Source organism: Desmodus rotundus, chromosome 5 (assembly GCF_022682495.2).
Source record: "Desmodus rotundus isolate HL8 chromosome 5, HLdesRot8A.1, whole genome shotgun sequence".
In the NCBI taxonomy this organism is placed as follows: Eukaryota; Metazoa; Chordata; class Mammalia; order Chiroptera; family Phyllostomidae; genus Desmodus; species Desmodus rotundus.
In genome coordinates, this window is record NC_071391.1 from 127,901,214 (window position 1) to 127,919,527 (window position 18,314).

At 39.2% G+C, this 18,314-nt stretch overlaps 1 protein-coding gene across 28 annotated transcripts in view; it reads right to left on the bottom strand.

Annotated features, from left to right (window-relative positions):
- NRXN1 (neurexin 1) overlaps positions 1–18,314 on the bottom strand; it is a 1,071,808-nt gene that overhangs the window by 74,871 nt on the left and 978,623 nt on the right. For 2 of the 28 annotated variants that reach the window (XM_053924068.2, XM_045189456.3), the window contains exon 1: positions 14,375–14,645. The exons of the other annotated variants lie outside the window; for them this stretch is intronic. In XM_053924068.2, the coding sequence (XP_053780043.1) occupies positions 14,375–14,413 (39 nt within the window). In that variant the 5' untranslated portion in view covers positions 14,414–14,645. Of the gene's footprint in view, positions 1–14,374; positions 14,646–18,314 lie in introns of those variants that run through there. 28 annotated transcript variants of the gene reach the window in all.

Here is an 18,314-nt window from a genome sequence, read left to right on the forward strand (position 1 = left end):
GATGATAGTGGCTAGCCCTAGGGTGGTGGTAGTGGAGGTGTGCAGAGGGTACCTTTTTGAAGTTGGTGTTGTGGGACTTACTAATGGGTCAGTTTGGGAGGTGAGGAACAAGGAGGAATAAATGGAAGATGATTTTACCAGTCACTGGGCTCTTAATGTCAGTGATAATCTTATTCTTTATATCACCCCCGATTCCTGATTCATAGAGGGCGCTGGATATTGAATTAATGGATCTATGTTGTGTGAATGTTGGCACAAGTAGCAACCTTCAAAACTGCCCACACTTATTAACTAACAGTTGAGGTTAGGTGCCTAATTCTCTCTATTGATTTGTAGGTAACTCAGTGGTAACAAAGCACAAAATAACCCAGGTCTGGACAGAACAACCCACTGGACAACTCAATCAAAGTAGTATTGTCATAAAGAAGTACTAAGTAAATATGCCCAACCTACTTAGTAAATAGAGGCAGAAAAATGTAGATTTGGAGAAAAACATTTTAAAGTAAACTTTAAAAAATAATAGGTAATTATCACAGCAGATAAAAATTCCAAAGCTTCTGAATTGTGTCGCCCCATACTTCTGATAGGGTGTCTAACCTTACCTCCTTAATTCCAGTGTATGGTAAGTTTGCTTATCTTGAAGGGGGTCTTATAATAATTGGCAGTGACATTTGCTGCCTCCTGTCAACCTTTGAAAGTCACACTGCCATCAAATGGTGTTATCTAATTTCCTGCCCTGTAGCCAGAGAGAGGTATCCTCAGGAATAACAGAGCAGCTGGGTAATTAAGTGTGGGTAATCAGCACTGCTTCTCCAGAGTCACGCTGAGGCTCCTTCCATTTCTTTCACAAGGGGTGTCCCTCAGGAGGCAGGCGTGAAGCGTAGTATGGGGGCACTCCTCGTTAATGCCTATGGGGGCTCCCAGCTGGAGCGAGACTTTTTCCTGAGTGGTGATAACTCCGGCAGAGGAGGCTGGGCCTCTTCACCATGCCTTTTCACTGCGTAACCCAACCGTTCAAAATATTGTTGTGTGTAGGCGGAATCTGGTCTGGAGTAAAAATGGGAGGTTTATTTCTTTCTTTGCCTATTGATATGTCTGAAGCACTATAACCAATAAAAATACAAAAATGGGCTGTTTAAGAGGCTTGGTTTGGGAATGTCCTTATTAAGCACTAGAGGAGTAGCTTCAGTCCCCAGATAACATGGAACATAGCATTTAGTACAACACCAGTGTGTCCAAAAATTATTTATCCCACTCAATACACTTAGACTCTTCAAGGTTAGAGTATACTCAAACTATATTGATGAGAGTTGTTGGAAAAAATACAAATAATGCAGACATCACATAGTCATAACCTACTTACGGGTACCTCAGGCCATGTAAAATCATCACAGCTAAGAGAACTACTTCAAGGAAGCGAAGACTGACATGGGCACCCTAAGACCCAGAGGCAACCTTGCAGCCATTAAAATGAATCCCTCTGTTCGACATGCTCATTTATTCTCATTCAAAAAAATTATTGGATGACGCGGGCTCAGCACAAAGTCCTCTACTTTGTGTAAGGCAAAAGGGGAGAGCGAATTTCTAGAAGTTAATAAACAGGTCAGCAGGCTCCTTTCGCTCTGCTCATAGCACCAGGGAAAAATCACTGAAGTGTAAAAAACAGGGTTCTGTCACACCAGCGCCTCACAATCAGCGCTGCAGGAGAATGAAGTATTGACATATTTAGGTGTAGTTCTCATAATTTCATCCAACTCAAAGGAATGACTGAAACACTCCTGGGTAACGTGAAAACACCTGGGGACAGGAGAGAAAATGATCATTCTTTCCAATCTCCTTCACACCTTCGGATTTCTCATAGCTGAGGATACACATGTCTTGTGGTGACTGAAGAGGGTGGAAACAACTGTCAAACCTGAAAAGTCAAGGCACGAAACTCATTTTTAAGATCTCAGTAGAGGAGAACGATGGGAGAAAGGTAACTAGTAATTCCTGCCAATTAGATATGCAGTAATAACTAAGGGAAATGAATGCTTAAAAAAAACCCTTTCTTAACTTTTTAACAATTGAATTCTTCTATTTTAATAACATTGCCATTTGTAATTATAGGAGTGTTGAAATTTTATTTCCCTTTTTCTGAATCTTGAGTTTGTCATCTGAGAGAAAATGAAAGCTTTTAAATGTCATCATATAAAAAAAGTGGGAAAGCCTAGTACTTCTCATATTATTTTTAACAATCAACATAGTACCTGAAATAAAGGGAAGAAAACAGCTTATACTTCAAATACAGATAGCGCCGTGTCCCCTGGCTCTTCTGACTCTGCCGAAATAATGGGGTGGTTTCTAGGAATTCATTAATCCTGTCAAAAAATATTTACTGAGAACCCAGTGGGCAATGATGTGAGCAGGGAGCTGGGAGGGGGGTGGGGGCAGGGGTGGGGGTGGGTGAGCACGAGGTACAAGTACAAATCAGATGCCAAGCACGCCGTTGAGAATCTCACCATCTACAAGAAAAGAAGCCATTATTTTCAACCTTCAGCTAAATCATTTGTGTATGAGCCACAAAAAGTAGAGATAAGTATTACAGGTATCCAGAGTTGGGAGAAATTGCATTTTCTATGGAAGAATTAGGGAGCAATTTTAAAAGGAAATATAATTCACTTTGCCCAGAAAAATGAGAAATCGTTGGACATATACAGACGGTGGAAGGATGTTTCCCTTAGGAGAGACAGCATGAGCAAAGACATGAAAAAAAAAAGCACAGTAGATAAATCATTCTGTTCATCTGAATGGAGGATGAAATAGTAACTGGAAAGAGACTGGGGACTTCTGGTCTCTTTGTGGTAAACTAAACGTTGGCCAGCTAAAGCTGTCTGCACCCCTAATCCCTGGAGTTTGTGGATGTGACCTTATGCGGCAAAATAGACTTTGCATTTTGTGATTAAGTACAGAATCTTGAATTATGCCATATCACTCAGCTGGGTTCCATGTCATCACCGGGGTCCTCACAAGTGAGGGGGACAGGAAAGTCAGAGACGATATGATGAGGGAGCAGAGGTCAGAGGGATACAAGGAAGGCTCGTGAGCCGAGGACTGCAGGGAGCTTCTAGACACTGGGAAAGGCAAAGGCCCAGGTTCTCCCCTGGAGCCTTCAGAAGCAATCAGCCCTGCCAACAGATTTTAGACTTCTGACCTCCAGAACTTTAAGGTAATTAATTTGTGTTGTTCGAAGCCACTATGTTTGTAGTAGTTTGTCACAGCAGCCGTGGGAAACTAACACTTTGAATGTATCTTGTTACAGCATCAATAATTGTTTGTCTAACCCTTCTTTGTGGCCCCATAACTGCCACTGACTCTTTGATTACAACATTTATATTGTATTTTTATTTTTAAAGTATATTTGCCTATCTCCTGAGTTATCAAGAGGATAAAAGTGCTATTAACAAACTAAAGAAAATCCAGAAGGAGGAAAAGATTTGAGAGCAAGATGCTGAATTCTTTGTGAACACAGTATATGTGAAGTGTCAGTGGGTCGACACCGTGGGTGGACAGTGAGTCATGGAAATTCATGTCTCCTTCTTAAGGGCGCGAAATTCTCAGAAACAATTACTAAGATTTATTTTATGGCTCATAAAATGGATTCATTGAAGGGTGGCTGTTGACCACTGAGAAAATGTAGTGATGTAAATTCATGAGAAGGGAATTATCTTTCATCTATCTATCTATCATCTATCTATCTATCTATTTATCTATCTATCTATCTATCTATCTATTTTTTAGGGATTTTGTTTATTTATTTTTAGAGAGAGGGGAAGGGAAGGAGAAAGAGAGGGAGAGAAACATCAATGTGTGGTTGCCTTTCGCACACCCCCTCCTGGGGACCCAGCACTGGGATATTGGACCAAAGATTGTCAAATGTTAAAATGCTACCATTCACTCTGGGTCTTGTTAAAATGCTGATTTTGACTCAGTAGTTCTGGAATAGGAACTAAAATTCTGTGTTTCTAACTAGCACCCAGGTGATATCCCTGCTGCTAGTTCTCAGAACACACTTTGAATAACAAGATATTAGATTATCATGTCATTTTCAGTATTGTGTCTAAACTAAAGGTAAACTAGTTCTGGGGGAAGAAATAAGTTTTAAACATTTATAATATGGATTTTAAATTTATCTCCAAAGTGAGTTTCCTTATTAACATGCCTATCTCCTGACCACACCACCCAAACCATCTCTTACTTCTGCACACTAACATAGAACATAATTTCTTTCTTTTATGGAACCTATATCTTTAGACATTGTTATTTAGAAATGTCAAGTACTAGATCAGAAGAGGAACAAACTCTTACATATCTGTGCACTCATTAAAACTATACCTTGCTCAAAAATGTTTTTTTAAGAATAAAGTTTATTTGATAAAATATATTTTGTTTGTTTCTAAAAAATTTTTTAAAATTTTTATTCAGTTACAACTGTCTGCATTTTCTTCCCATCTCTCCACCTACCCCAGCCAGTCCCACCTCCCTCCCCCACCTTTACCCTCCCCCTTGATTTTGTCCTTGTGTCCTTTATAGTAGCTCCTGTAGACCCCTCTCCCCACTATCCCCTCCCCACTCCCCTCTGGTTATTATTAGATTGTTCTTAATTTCAATGTCTCTGGTTATATTTTGTCTGCTTTTTTCTTTTGTTGATTATGTTCCAGTTAAAGGTGAGATCATATGGTATTTGTCCCTCACCACCTGCCTTATAAATATAGAGATTGAAGAATTAAGAACAGTAAGGCTCTTCCTATATAATTTCAGCTCCTTTATTGTGATAGTCAGAAAGTAAATCTGAAAGAAACGCTTCCTATACCAGAAAAGAACCCAGATAAGTAAAGAGGAAGTGAAGCAATATTATAATCCAATACACCCAAGTTCTAGCAAACTTAGGAAAGTCCAGTCTGTTTGTTCTCAGAGTTCCTCCCTCTTTTTGCCATATACACCCATATGTGGTTTCCCCGTCCCATATTCACACCTAAGAGAACACACATGCACACACAGGCACAACTCTGAACATATATCATCTGCATATTCCTTAACTTCTGAAACTTTTTCTGAAGTGTCTGGGGTTAATTCACACTAAAATGCACATGGCTGACTATAGCTTAAAGTGCTATTTCTTACCCCCACGCTAATGGGGGTTTGAGTGTTTTAACAGAAATCAAACTCAACATGTAATAGAATGAAGCCATTAAAGAAGACGTTTGGCTTTTAATTATAAAGCAAAAGACAGATTTCAATAGAGACCCTTTTGGTGCCCCTACCTTCTTCTGAGTAATTGCTAATGCACAGCTCTCTTGCAAAGATTCTCCACAGTGATGAACTGCTGCTAGCCTGATATGAAGAACCAATGTGCAGAGAAAATCCCCACTAGGAGTTCGAGCTATAGAACCAGTGAAGGCTAGAGCAGGACAAACACAAAAATCAATTTGGCAGCTCATTTGGATCTACATTGTACTTCTTTCCAAGGGCAGGCAGGATTTATTGTCTAGATGGGAAAGAATAAAACAAAAATCCCAATTTCTATTAAACATCTATGTAATAAAAGAAATGAAAATTGTCTAACTATAGATGATTCAAATACCTAAGTAACAGCATCAATGAAAGCAGGCATCAGCCAGCTTTTGAGTTAATATGATTCAATTCCATTTTGAATCATTTAATATGATAGATTCCATTAATCTATCATATCACTCTGCAACTTATCCACACCTTTAATGAAATTAGTGTTTACCTCCATGGAATTCTGAATGGAATCAGTAACACACACTCAGAAGGAAAAGGTAAGGCATAAAATAGGACAGCCAACATAATTTAGAGAGATTTCTATGAAGCCACTCTATCAACGTATTCCTAAATAATAGAGAATAAGAATAAAATAACTCTAGATGATATTCCACACAGTCTACAGGTATTTCTCCTAATCACAGGCTATTAATGTGATGAAACACACACTAAGGGGCAAGAATCTGCCTTTCCTGACCCTACGGATTGCTCTGTACAAGTATGACGCTCAGAAATCTGGGCACAACGCCGGCAAGTGGGACACTGGAGCTACAGGCGGATTCTGGTGGAATGTGCTCCAGACAGCTGCAAAATGAAGTTCCTGCCTTTGCTTTCCTGGTCATTCGGAGGCTGCTCAGTTGTGAATATCAGATAACAGAATCTTGATTTCAGATAAAAGTCATAAAGTTGTTATTTTCTTCCCGCAACAAAACAAATTCAACAAGTCAGCACATCTTGCTGAAAATGAAAGAGAAGATATACTTGGCAGTGCCTTATAAATCACAGACCACAGTCCTCATAAACCCAGGCTTTTGAGTCGAAGGGAGCTGAGTTTGAGGGCCAGACCGAGACAGCAGGGTCACACTATCTAACAGGTCTAACTTCGGTGTCCTCATCACAAACTGGGGGGGAGGTGGTATCTACCTTATAGAGAGGTTATGAGATAAATGAAATAATGTTTATGGATTGTTTAGCAAAATGGCCACTCAATAAACAGTATTTATTACCACTTCCATGGAAAGCAATCATATTCAAGCATACACTTTATGGTTCCTTTCACTTTGTCTGAAAATTAAGGGGATGAACTAGATGCATATTAAAATTGTATAATCACCAGAGGCTTAAATATGGAAAGCACTCAGAGGTTACTATAAAAGAGTAAGCTATTATCACAGAGAGATGTATAATGTGATAACAAGATGGACTCTGCAGCCGGATGATCTTCATTCATGTCCCATTCTACCTCTGACTACCTCTGTGCTTTGGAGAGTCCCTTGAACTCTCTGCCTCAGTTTCCTCATCTATATAATAGTACAGATATAATAGTGACATTTATGTATTAGATTGCTGTGAAAGTCAAATGTTTGTAGATCAAAATAATATTTTTCACGTACACAATGGGAATATCATGCAGCAGAAAGAAAGAATGAACTCCTACCTTTCGCTACAGCATGGTTGGAACTGGAGAGTATTATGCTAAGTGCAATAAGCCAGGAGGTGAAAGACAAATACCATATGACCTCACCTATAAGAGGAATCTAATGAACAAAAATAAACTATCAAGCAAAACAGAAATGGGAAGGTAACGTGGACACCAGTCTGCAGTGTCCGTGGTGTGGCTGAGATGAGACAAACTCACATGGACTACTGGGTCCTGTGGAGGAAAAGGGACAGCACGGCCACTCTCTCAAGGGGGGAGCGCCCTGCCCCTTGCCTTGACAGGCTTTTATTTCTTTTCTGGGCACATTACATTGAGGATGGTCCTCATTTACTATGCACAGGTTCGCTTTAGGTGGTTACCTTTTACAGAAAACAAAGGAGAGGATGTTGCTAATTACATTAAAAAAGAAAGGATATTTGCAAATATAAAGGGAAAAGTGGTTGAACTGGTTGCCCTAGTCCTTGGAAGGTTTAGCATAGATTTTAGGAAGTTACTTTAAAGATATGCAGTAAACGTTTGCTGCCTCAATTCAGGGTGGGGGAGTTTTGGCAAAAAGCAAGTCTCAAAGTGGCCTAGGTACAATGCAGGCCTGATTCCCCACAGGAGAACCTATCTGTGGGTGTGGGTCCTGTGTGCCGGACCTCGTTCCCACTGTCTTTTCCTGGTGGGAGCTGGGTCCATGCCACGCAGAATGGTCTCCTATAGGAAGGAACTAGTCAAAGAACATGTATGGCAAAGAACACCATGTCCATGGACATAAACAATAGGGTGGGGACTGAGTGTGGGAGCAGGGAGAGGGAGGCTGGGCAGAGGAGGGTAAAGGGGGAGAAGTGGGACAACTGTAATAGAATAACAATGAAAAATCTAAAAGAATTAGCAAAGAAAAAAGGAAAATAAGACTTTGGAGCCTAATAAATTCTATTTAAGAATGAACATACCATCTTTTTTATTATTTGCAATACACACATACTGTTGCCCATACACCTTAGAGTGATATCCAACAATTTTTGATTCCTGGTGTCCAGGAGTTTTTGTAATCCCCTCCCCTTCAGTGTAGAAAGGACCTGTTATTGGCTTAAGGCTCATGAAAAAATGCCACACTCTTGATTAGGTTATATTATAAAGATTTAGTCTTAGGAGACTGAAGTGAGAGACTCTCTCGGTGACCTTGAAAAAGCCAGCTGCTATGATGCAAACTGCTCATGGAAAGGGCTCCGTGGCTGGGAATGGCAGGTGGAATCTCGAACTGAGGGCCTCAGTCCCAGGACCACAAAGAACTGAATTCGGCCACCAGCCATGTAAGCTCGGAAGAGAATGCTAAGGAATGCAGCCAAGCCAACACAGTGATTGCATTCCTATGAAAGCCTGAGCAGAGTTAAATCCACGCCTACACTCCTGATTCATAGAAACCATGAGATAATAAATGTGTGTTGTTTAATCCTCTAAGGTTGTCATAATTTATTACACTGCAATAGAAAAGCAATATACATATCTCCATGTAAAATTCAGAGAAAAGACTGAGAAGATATGGGAAAGTTGCCTTTGTCAGTGCCCTGCTATCAGTTTTGGGATGTTTGATTGTGCTAAGCAATGTAGATCCAGCGTTAGTTCCAGGCTGAGCAGGCTTTGCCTGGCCAAATCCCTTGCTAAGTCCATTTCAGTAAAATACACGAGGACAGGAAGATCTGGTCTACTTCCCCCCTCCAGGCTCCATTTTAGCTTCTGGCCTTCAGGAACAGCAAGAATATTAGGATGTCAGTGATGTTTCTCTTTCCACCTTTAGATTTTGGTTCATAAATTTTTACACAATGGTATGAACTAAAAAGCCTCTTAGAGAGTGGTAATGGGACATTGAAATATTTGTTCTTTAATGTAAACATTTAGTAGGTTTTGCTGACAGAGCTCACCCTGCAGATTACTTGTTTTCTGACTAGTTACCATCTTCCTTCCCTCATTTGTTTGCTCCTCTTTGTCTGCCATTCCAGAGAAAAACAGAAATCTTTCAGAATCACATCAGAAACAGATAATATTTCCAGTATTCCCTGAGGAGCTATGGGTAAGAAATATTGACCGATTCTATAAAGTACTTCTAAACATAAAAATGTTATGTTATTCCAGACAGAATATCAAAGATGGGATGTTTTGCTTCCCCTTGACTTAGCAAATGTCCTCTTTCATTTAGAAATATTTCTTGACAAAATCTAGTTGGAGAGATAGAAATGCATAACTTCAGTATAATATAGTAAGTATCATTTTGAGGTGTAAGAAAAAATCTACAGGGGTCTAAAAAGGCATGATGAATTGATGAAGGGTAAGTAGAGTACTGCTAGAGCAAAAAGTTTACTTTGGTGGGGTGGCAGAGGGAGATAAAAAGGAGACGGAGAAGAAATAGGCAGGGGCCAGGTCAGAGATGGGGTTGGGTTGCACTTTAAGGAGGGCAAGTGACAGGGTCAGATGGGCATTTTAGTTCAAACCCTGGGCATTAAAGATTTGTGTTTCATGGCATTTTATTATAATAAGATATTTACTGTATTCCATAAGCTTTTGCCATTCTGTAACACATTTATTAGTCTCTCAAAAGCATATGTAAAAGTTGTCATGTATGCAAAATATGTGGGAAAATATTTGACATTCTCTGCTGTGGATTTGTGTGAGATTTTTTTTTTTTTGATAGGTAGGTTACTTTCCTGTTTAAAGGCTGCTGTGGTTTTCTTGAGTCTTTTCACTATGCCCTGTTTAGGCTACTAGGCACATCAAAATCTGAAGGCTTGCAAAAATGAAGTTTTAACATTGAGTCTTGCATTGTTCATTTAGATTTTTTTCTCACTGAAAATTCACAGAATTATGCAAAAGCATCTCTTCTTTACCTCCCTTCCCTTCGAATTCATTTCTTGCTATATGCATCTAAAGTGCAAATTAAAATAACTTCGAGTTTTTCAAGAAAGACAAAAGGAGATGAAAACTATAGTTTATATCTTTGCTAAAGAGCTGAAAATATTTTCTAAATTCCACAGATCTGCAGCTTGAAAGGCTGATTGTTTAGACATGGTATCCTGAGGGCACCACCGTTTAGGGAACAGTGGGACATTGTACTACACCCAGGTAATAATCCACAGTGACCAAAATAATAATAAATGCTTCATGAAACCACTATATTTTTCTTAGTTCACCCTTGATTTTTTAAAATTTATTTATTATTCCTGCTGCAAAGAATAAAAATAACAAAGAAATTACCAATCAATAAATCATGTGCTTATCAAGAACCTGACAAAATAACCCCTATAATAACCCAATGTGAAAAGATAGCAGGAAACCGGCAGGAAGGAGCCAACATTTTATACAACCAAAAGCTTTGCAGAGCAAAAATATGGTATATTGTGGGGAGCAGAAAAGAAGATTACTGTAAATGAAAAGACAGGCTTTTCTACAAGTGCTAGATCTCGATTCCCACTATTTGAGAGTATGGGAACGTGCTTTACTTCTGAAAAAGCTCTAAGCCTTTTCCCCTTTTACCAGCCCACTGCTTTTCTTCAGGTGATTAATAGGATTATCTACTGGGAAGATTGTGAGAATCTACTCACTGGTGTCCAAAGCCTTCAGATTTCATCCTATTGAATCTACCATCTACTCTTCAATGGCATCACCTTTCAAAACCCACAACAAATAACTTCACATTAATGCTAAAAACAAAACAAACAACAAAAAAACCCCACTCTTGCAAAGCTTCCCAGCATTAAAGTTTAAACTCTCTTGTGGGGTATCCAGTATTGTCTAAAGGTCAGCTCCCAATTACTCCCATCCTATGTCCTAATGACCAGGTCTTGGCACCAAACTCTGTAATTCTTTAAAACAGGCCTGTGCTCATGCCAAAGCTTCTGCTTAGGTTTCTTTTCCCCTAATTCTTCACCTGAGGAAAACTTACTCCCCATCCAATGCTGGTATTTTTTTTAAATCACAGTTTGACTTGTAAGTTTTATTGGAATCTATTTTGCACTGTAGAGAGCTTCTTAAGAATATTACTTACTACTAGCAAATGTGAATTAATGTTGAGTGAAACTGAAATCACACCTTAGTTTTCTTTTGCCTCATTAGCAACTAGCAGTGTCCTTCAACCTAACAGACCCTTAATGAGTGCTTACGCACATGGAACTTGCTCCGTCCGCCCCCTTTCCCATTGACACTCACCCTCTCCATTGTCAGCCCTTCACTCAGTCAGTGGCCAAGTCCTATTGATTCAGCAGTGTTCCCTTTGCCTCCACCACTTTCCCACTGCCATTACCCTAGTTTTCATTCTCATTACCTCCTTCTTGAATTACTGCAATTGTCTCCCTAGCAATCACTCAGCTTCCGGTCTCTGCCTTCTCAGATCACTTTATACCAGCTGGTGAAGTCATTTTTCCAAAGCACAGCTCTACTAATTCCATTCCCTGGCCTGAAAAATACCACTGGCTCTTTACTACCTGCAAGTCCAACCCCTTAGCAGGTTCTCCATCATCTACCTATTATACGCTTTTGCAAACTTTTGTTATATTTCCCCCAAGTGTTCCACATGCCACCATAACCCTGAAACTTTGTATGAATTGTCTCCCTTGATGTTCTAGGTCATGCATCTCTACCTGTTAATATAGCCACCTTTTAAGAAACAGACAAAGTGCCGTGTGCCACAGTTAGGTCCTTTACCTAATCTCAGACATTTTGCTCATGGAGCATATTCACTGTATCACTGAAAATGCACGTATGTACTATAGTAATTCCATTTCACTGTTATTTGTATATAAAACTATCTACTTTTGATTAAAAACTCTCTGCATGGATAAATCATATTTTATTTATCTTTGTTTCTAGGGTTGGGCCTTATGCAATGTAGATATAATTCCATAACAGTTTACTAAACTTGAGGGATAAGACAAAAACCTCTTTATAGTCAGACCTGTTAACTATTTGAGGACTAAACCTATTTAGCGAGAGGCTGGATGATCATTTATGAAGAACACGGAAGGAAATTTCTATACTAGGAAGGTGGTGGAATAACAGGACCATTAAGGTCCCTTACACCTTTACCTTTCTCTGCTATGAAGGAAAAAAGAACTGAGTACTTGTAACTTAAATATGAGGTAGAACTGAAACACAAGGAAGGGGCCAAGGCAATCCCTGATTTATAGTTGTCACAGATGACAAGCTGGATTTGTGACTGGCATCTAAAGTTGGAAAGGAAGGAAGTCTTGTGGTACCGAGCCCTTTGACTTGTGGAGTTTGACATTAACTTCAGTTAGATAGTGTCAGAATTGAATTGAATTGTAGGACATTCAGGTTTTGTCTGCAAAGAATCTCCTTGTGTGGGAAAAACACACATTTGGTGTCATAAGTGAAATGCTGTAGTGAGGGTGTAGTACAGAGAAGCAGGAGTTTTCCATTTTAACTTTCTAGCGACTAATTCTGGGCTTTGTTCTGAAATTTGAATGCTGAACCTAAGAGGCCCATCAAAGATCTGATGAAAGAGTCCACTCATCTACTTTAAATTTGTGTAACAATCAATAGGTTAGTAGCAGAAATTATTCACATGGGAAGACACTTACTCTGTGCATTATATTTTCCCAAGTATCTAGACATCCTCCAAATAATAGAATCAATGTTTTAGATAAGATTGATCAAACATGAGGTTTTCTAATTGACTTGGAAAAGATGGTATATCTGCTAAACAATTGGAGGGAGGGGAAACTTTCTACTTCAGAGCTGGAGTTTTCTTTCTGGTCTGCTTATTATATAAAGGATACAAGATTACTCAACACTTTTCCAATATGAATTTTTTCATAATCAATTAATGCCATAAAATACCTCTCCAACCCAGCAAATCACTGTGAGTCAAAAAGCTCAAGATGGTCTCAATTAATAATCCTATAGCTGCCAATTATTTTTTCCCAACAAGTCCCATTAATAACCACAAATTTAGTTGAGAGTCTCCACAGAGAATCTTTACAATCTTTAAACAGCGTTGATGACAATAGCCAAATCATTTGGCCTGGTCTCTAACTTGTGCAGACTTCATGAGCTCAGGAAAGTCACCAAGGCCAGGAGAACTACCGTAGTTCTTGGTGATCCCTTGTCATGTGTGGAACTTTGGTGACGTGGACAAAACTTCTGCAAAGGAGTTTCTCACTAAAGACTCGAGATTAGGAAGAATCACTAGGATTAGACTAAATGAACATTAAAGAGGGAGGGCACTCAGAAATCATTAAGCAACACCCCCCTTTTTTCCTTTTTTTTAAACAAGAAGATTCATATCAAGTAGAGAGTTAATTTGTGACAAAGGTCTTCTGACCCTTGACCCTCCACTGTTTCCCCTACAATATCTGTCTCCATGCAGAACCACCTTTTTTCTTCCACAAATCTCAGAATCATCAGACAAATTCCAAAAAGCAGGGACTTTTTGTTAGTAACAGAAAAGTCTTTAGATCTTGAATTTAGAGTCATTAGCAAGCTAGGATTGAGTTCAAATTCTCCAATTTCTTAATTCAGTACATCATATGAGGACATGGTAATGCAGAGCCTCAAAGCATAGAAGGTAACTTGTTTGAAATTTATGTGCTGGAAGGCAACACCCCACCCTGATTTTAATGAATTTCAGAGCAGATACAAGGTGTCCTCAGTGGCTTTCATATGAGTTCCCTTCACAAACTTCTTCCTTTAGAAAAGCAAAAATGCTTTCAGGAGTTTTATGCCTGCGTGGAGAAAATTGCTATTGCATACAATTAGCATATTTGCTAAGATTTGTCATTACTTTTGGTAATTAAAATTGTACAAAGAGAGAGACATACCCAATTCAAGAACATTACACAGTACAGTAATATAAACTTAATGGTTGCCTGACAATTATTAAAATACACCAAATTCTTCTTTACAGTAAAAGCATTCACCAGAGTAGCTCTGAATAAGATCACTGCAGTGCTTTCTATTTAAATGTGTTTCTGCACAGAAAATTATAATTACATTTGCATAACTACTATAATCAATCTAGAATTATGCCTCAATTTTTTTATTCTTTAAATCACTATTCTTTCTAAGACATCAGGAGATCTGAGGCATAATCTGAGTTTGTGAACCATAATTTTAATTTGTAATGGGATTAAATATATTTTGTACTTTCTTTACATGAATCAGCCATTTTAGGGACATATAAGCAATACAATTACATTGTACAATTTGTTTACCTCTATGTTGAAAAATAGGTTTTACTTTACCAAATCCATTTTTCATAAAAACAAAATAAACACATGAGCAAAAAAAAAACCCATCCAAACCACAAAAGGAGAAAACCAAATATTATTTGGACAAAACAGAGTCCCAGTGAAGTCAAGCATTCATCTCGACATTCAGATGCCCTGTACTTACTGAGATTAGCTGGGATGGCTGAGCTAACTTCTGTCCCATCTTGGAAACAGTGGCTACCACACCCCAAAGATTTCTTTTGAACGTTCCTCTTTATTTCTGATGAATTCAACAGGCTTCCCTGGAACCTGACATTACAAGCATCTCTATTTTTTTAAATTCAAGTCAGATCAGATGAACACAGTAAGCAGACCTAAAAATATTAACTTGCAAGCAGCCTTCTAGAGCCATGGACAAGGATGCTATCTCTGTGAAAACTTCTTGTGAGCTCCTTCTTCTGACAAACCAGCTGATAATGTAAGGCTCCCACAGATACCGTCTACGTGGTTCTTGTCTCAGGAGGGCAGAGACAGAGGCACAGGCACGGTGGCCCCCCCAGGGCATGAGGTATTCCAAAACCCAGTTTGCCTCTGATGCTGCTGCACAGTGTATTTGGTTACCAGGCTCAGCTTCTCCAGGGAATCACATCTCTGAGGGTCAGGTCAGACCAGCACAAAATAAATTCGCAATAGCACAGACAATATACATGTCCTAAAAGGCACAATAGGAAGCCACTACAAAAGGAAACCTTAAAGCATTTCTGTAGCACGGGATTTCAAAATGATTTCTGAGTGAAAAGATGTTAAAACTAACTATCTTTTCAAACTTTTCTGTTTTGGAAGGTGAGGAGCTTTGCTAAAATCCGCACAAGGAACTGTTTTAATGACCAATTAATTAGATTGGCAGGCACGCAGGAATAAACATGTTCAGTGTATGGATACCCAAAGGATTTTGTATTGACTTTAGGACAGGAATTAAAATAAGCCGAGGACAAACATTAAACCAGCAGCGGAATGTTACTATTACTTAACTGTGTGCTCCACTGTTTGTTTATATGCACAGATAATGCCCACCTAGAAACAAAATTGGACCCCAGCAGACAACTAGACTGATATTTACATAATTTTATAAAAATACGTCTCTGCCTCATTACTTAGAGGCCAGCCAAATTGCCAGCCTTAGAAAGCACAGAGAGCTCTACGTGTAAGCTCATCTTTATTTGGAAGGTGTTTGAATCCAAAATAATGATGGTTTCATGATTCCCTTCCTTTAAACAGGGTGGGAACATTTATTTTAAAGATAGAAATAGTTCGAGATGCAGGCCAAGAATCATGGAGTATTGGAGGTGGGTTGATATTAAGTATGTCCTAATTTTGTTTATATTTATGTTTTTCTATTCTAATTTTATTTACATGCAAATTGAGGTTCAAAAACATTTTTTTTTAGTTATGATTACAAGCTAACTGAGGCATTCCTGGGCCTAGGATTAGGTCACTTTCCATTACATGGCACTAAGTTTGGAGAAATAAATGCACATTGCAGATGTAAGCCAATCATGCACAGAATAGCCCAGGGGTCAACCTGGGAAGCAGAGTAACAGAAGAGTGGCATCTTTCTTTTCCTAAATGTATCCTGGCATTCCTTTGCTAGCCTCATGTGGTTGGCGAAACTATACTAGTCAATGAATGACCTAGAACATCTCATATGAAAACTAGAGTCTTTTCACATGAAACAGACCATCCATGTCCTGACTAAAATGGGGGTATGAACCACTAGAAGAGTAAAAGCCAAAATACATACATACATACGTACATACATACACACATGGCACAAACTGTTTTTCAAGGCTATGCAGACGTGCTCAGTGTTGGAAAAAGCACACAGGAGGAGGACAGGTTTTCTTCACAGGGCGGCCTCTTGCTAGATGAAGATTACTGATTTATTCTTAACAAAGTCAGCTAGGTGTGAGATGTCATCAACATTTTTTTCACTAGCTATCTTTGTATAGACGAGGCACAAGAATGTTAAATACCTTGCCCAGTGTCACAGAATTAGAAGCAAGCAGGGAAGCCTGCCTGTGAGCTCCGGCCACTTGACTCTAGAGCCAGGATGCTTAATCACTACTGTCTATCGCTTTCCCATCATCTTTCCAGGCAAGAATCTAGAATAAAGCCCTATTAAAAAATTTAAAATGACCCAATGTAATAGTCTTCATTTTAGCTGAAGTATTAAAAATGGCTAGACTTCTTTATTTTAGGTAATAATATCATAGCTAATTCAGTCAAGGCTCCTGTCTCCTGCTTTGCAGTTTATCCAGGGCCCAACTCTCTAGTCTAATGCTATTTCAGCGGTATGTTCTACATGGTAGAGAGATTTTGTTGTAGCTGACCTTAAGTTGACATCAGAACAGCCATTTATTATCTGTCCCTTTCTCTTCATTTCTCCCAGGCTTTGGCTGTGTAGGGAGAATAAAAGGCCTTGCTTTTCCACCTCTATTTTTAAAAATGCAATTATTAGAGCATATATTGTACTTCCCAAGGGTTCCTAGCCTATACAGTATGTTTAACTGTCCTAGCAAGAGGGGCCGGTCCACCTGCACACCTTCTGATCAGAGCTGCTCTATTTTCCTTTAATGATGTGTAGAGAAAGAGGAAAGAATGCTAGGAGGAAAAAAAGGATCTGACCTTTCTTTGATGTGGAAGTTTTGCAATCATATAGTGAGACCTCCTCTGAGCTAGTCTCACTCTAGGCAGGCAGGGGGCTGTGGCTGGAGTAAGGAGAAAGAAATGGGAATAACTTAGAGGTGATAATAAATGGTCAAAGGCTCCCCTCTGCTAAAAAGGTACACAGAGATTGCTGTCGCAGGGAAAAGCCCTGGGCTAGGTAAAGGAGCACCTGACCCTGTGCATGGTGGCCTCTCTTCTCCCATCTGTATAGTTTTTAGGAAAGGTCTTTTTTAATGATAATGTTCAATGGGTCAGTAATAATAAACGAAGAAAAGATGGGTTGGTGGGGTCCATTTACTATTTTATACTATTAAAAATCAAAGAAAAGGCAGCAGGTGAGACTGACCAAAAAAAAATAATCATAGATTGATATGGCCCAAAGCACACTGATTATCCAAAACACGTTTTGGTCCCGGGAACTTCTACCCGTGAAACCTCAGACTTAACCTAAGATTCTTCTTTCTTATCTATAGAATAGAATAGCATGATCTCTCTTACAGGCTTTTGTGAGACTTAACTGAGCAGACAATATTTCCAACATTATGAGGCACAATACAGGTACTCAATAAATACCCATGAGTTAAATAGGTGCCTAGAATTTCCAAGTGAAAAGTAATGGTGTACTGAAATTTCTAGTTCCCTTTCCCTTCCTGGAGTTTTACTGAGCATGGAAAAAATGTGAGAGCCATTTGTATTTTAAGGAGACCCATGGCCTAAAAGGAAAGTAAAGACTAATGGCATTCAAAGGACCAAGGGAACCAGGTAGATAAAGCTCAGAAAGTTGGGCCATCAATAATAGGAAACAAGCGGAAAAGTAGGAGCCTTTGAGAAGTTCCAAGGGTTTAAATATTATTCAAAGAAGGCCAGATGCTTTTTCCTACCACCTTAGGGCTTTTCCTTTAAGTGCCAGTCAACTAATCTTAAAGTGACAGAAGGAAGTCAAATAGTGTGGACGGGTTTATATTTTATTGCCAGTGGCAGGGATAGAGTAGGGTGAAGATGTGGGGATCTCTCTCTCTCTCTCTCTCTCCCCCCCTTTCTCTGTGTGTGTGTATATCCTAAATGTACATATATATATAGAGAGAGAGAGAGAGAGACAGACAGACAGACAGACTAAATCAAAGACAGTGTATCCCCAGATGAAGAAGAAAGGTTTGATTCTTCTAAGCTACTCTACAAGGACTTAAGAGTGCTGGCACTTTCCTCCCTGCCCCCACCCCCTTTAAGACAGAGCAGAGCAATAATGTACAGCACAAAGACAGCCAGGAACTGATACAGGAGATTGACAAAGCCCTGTCAACCTTCCACCTTTCAGCCTATTTCCATTCTTATTTTCTCAAGCTTTGGAGATAGAGGGCCTGTCTCAGCTTACAGAGTTTTAGGTGTAATTCCGGAAA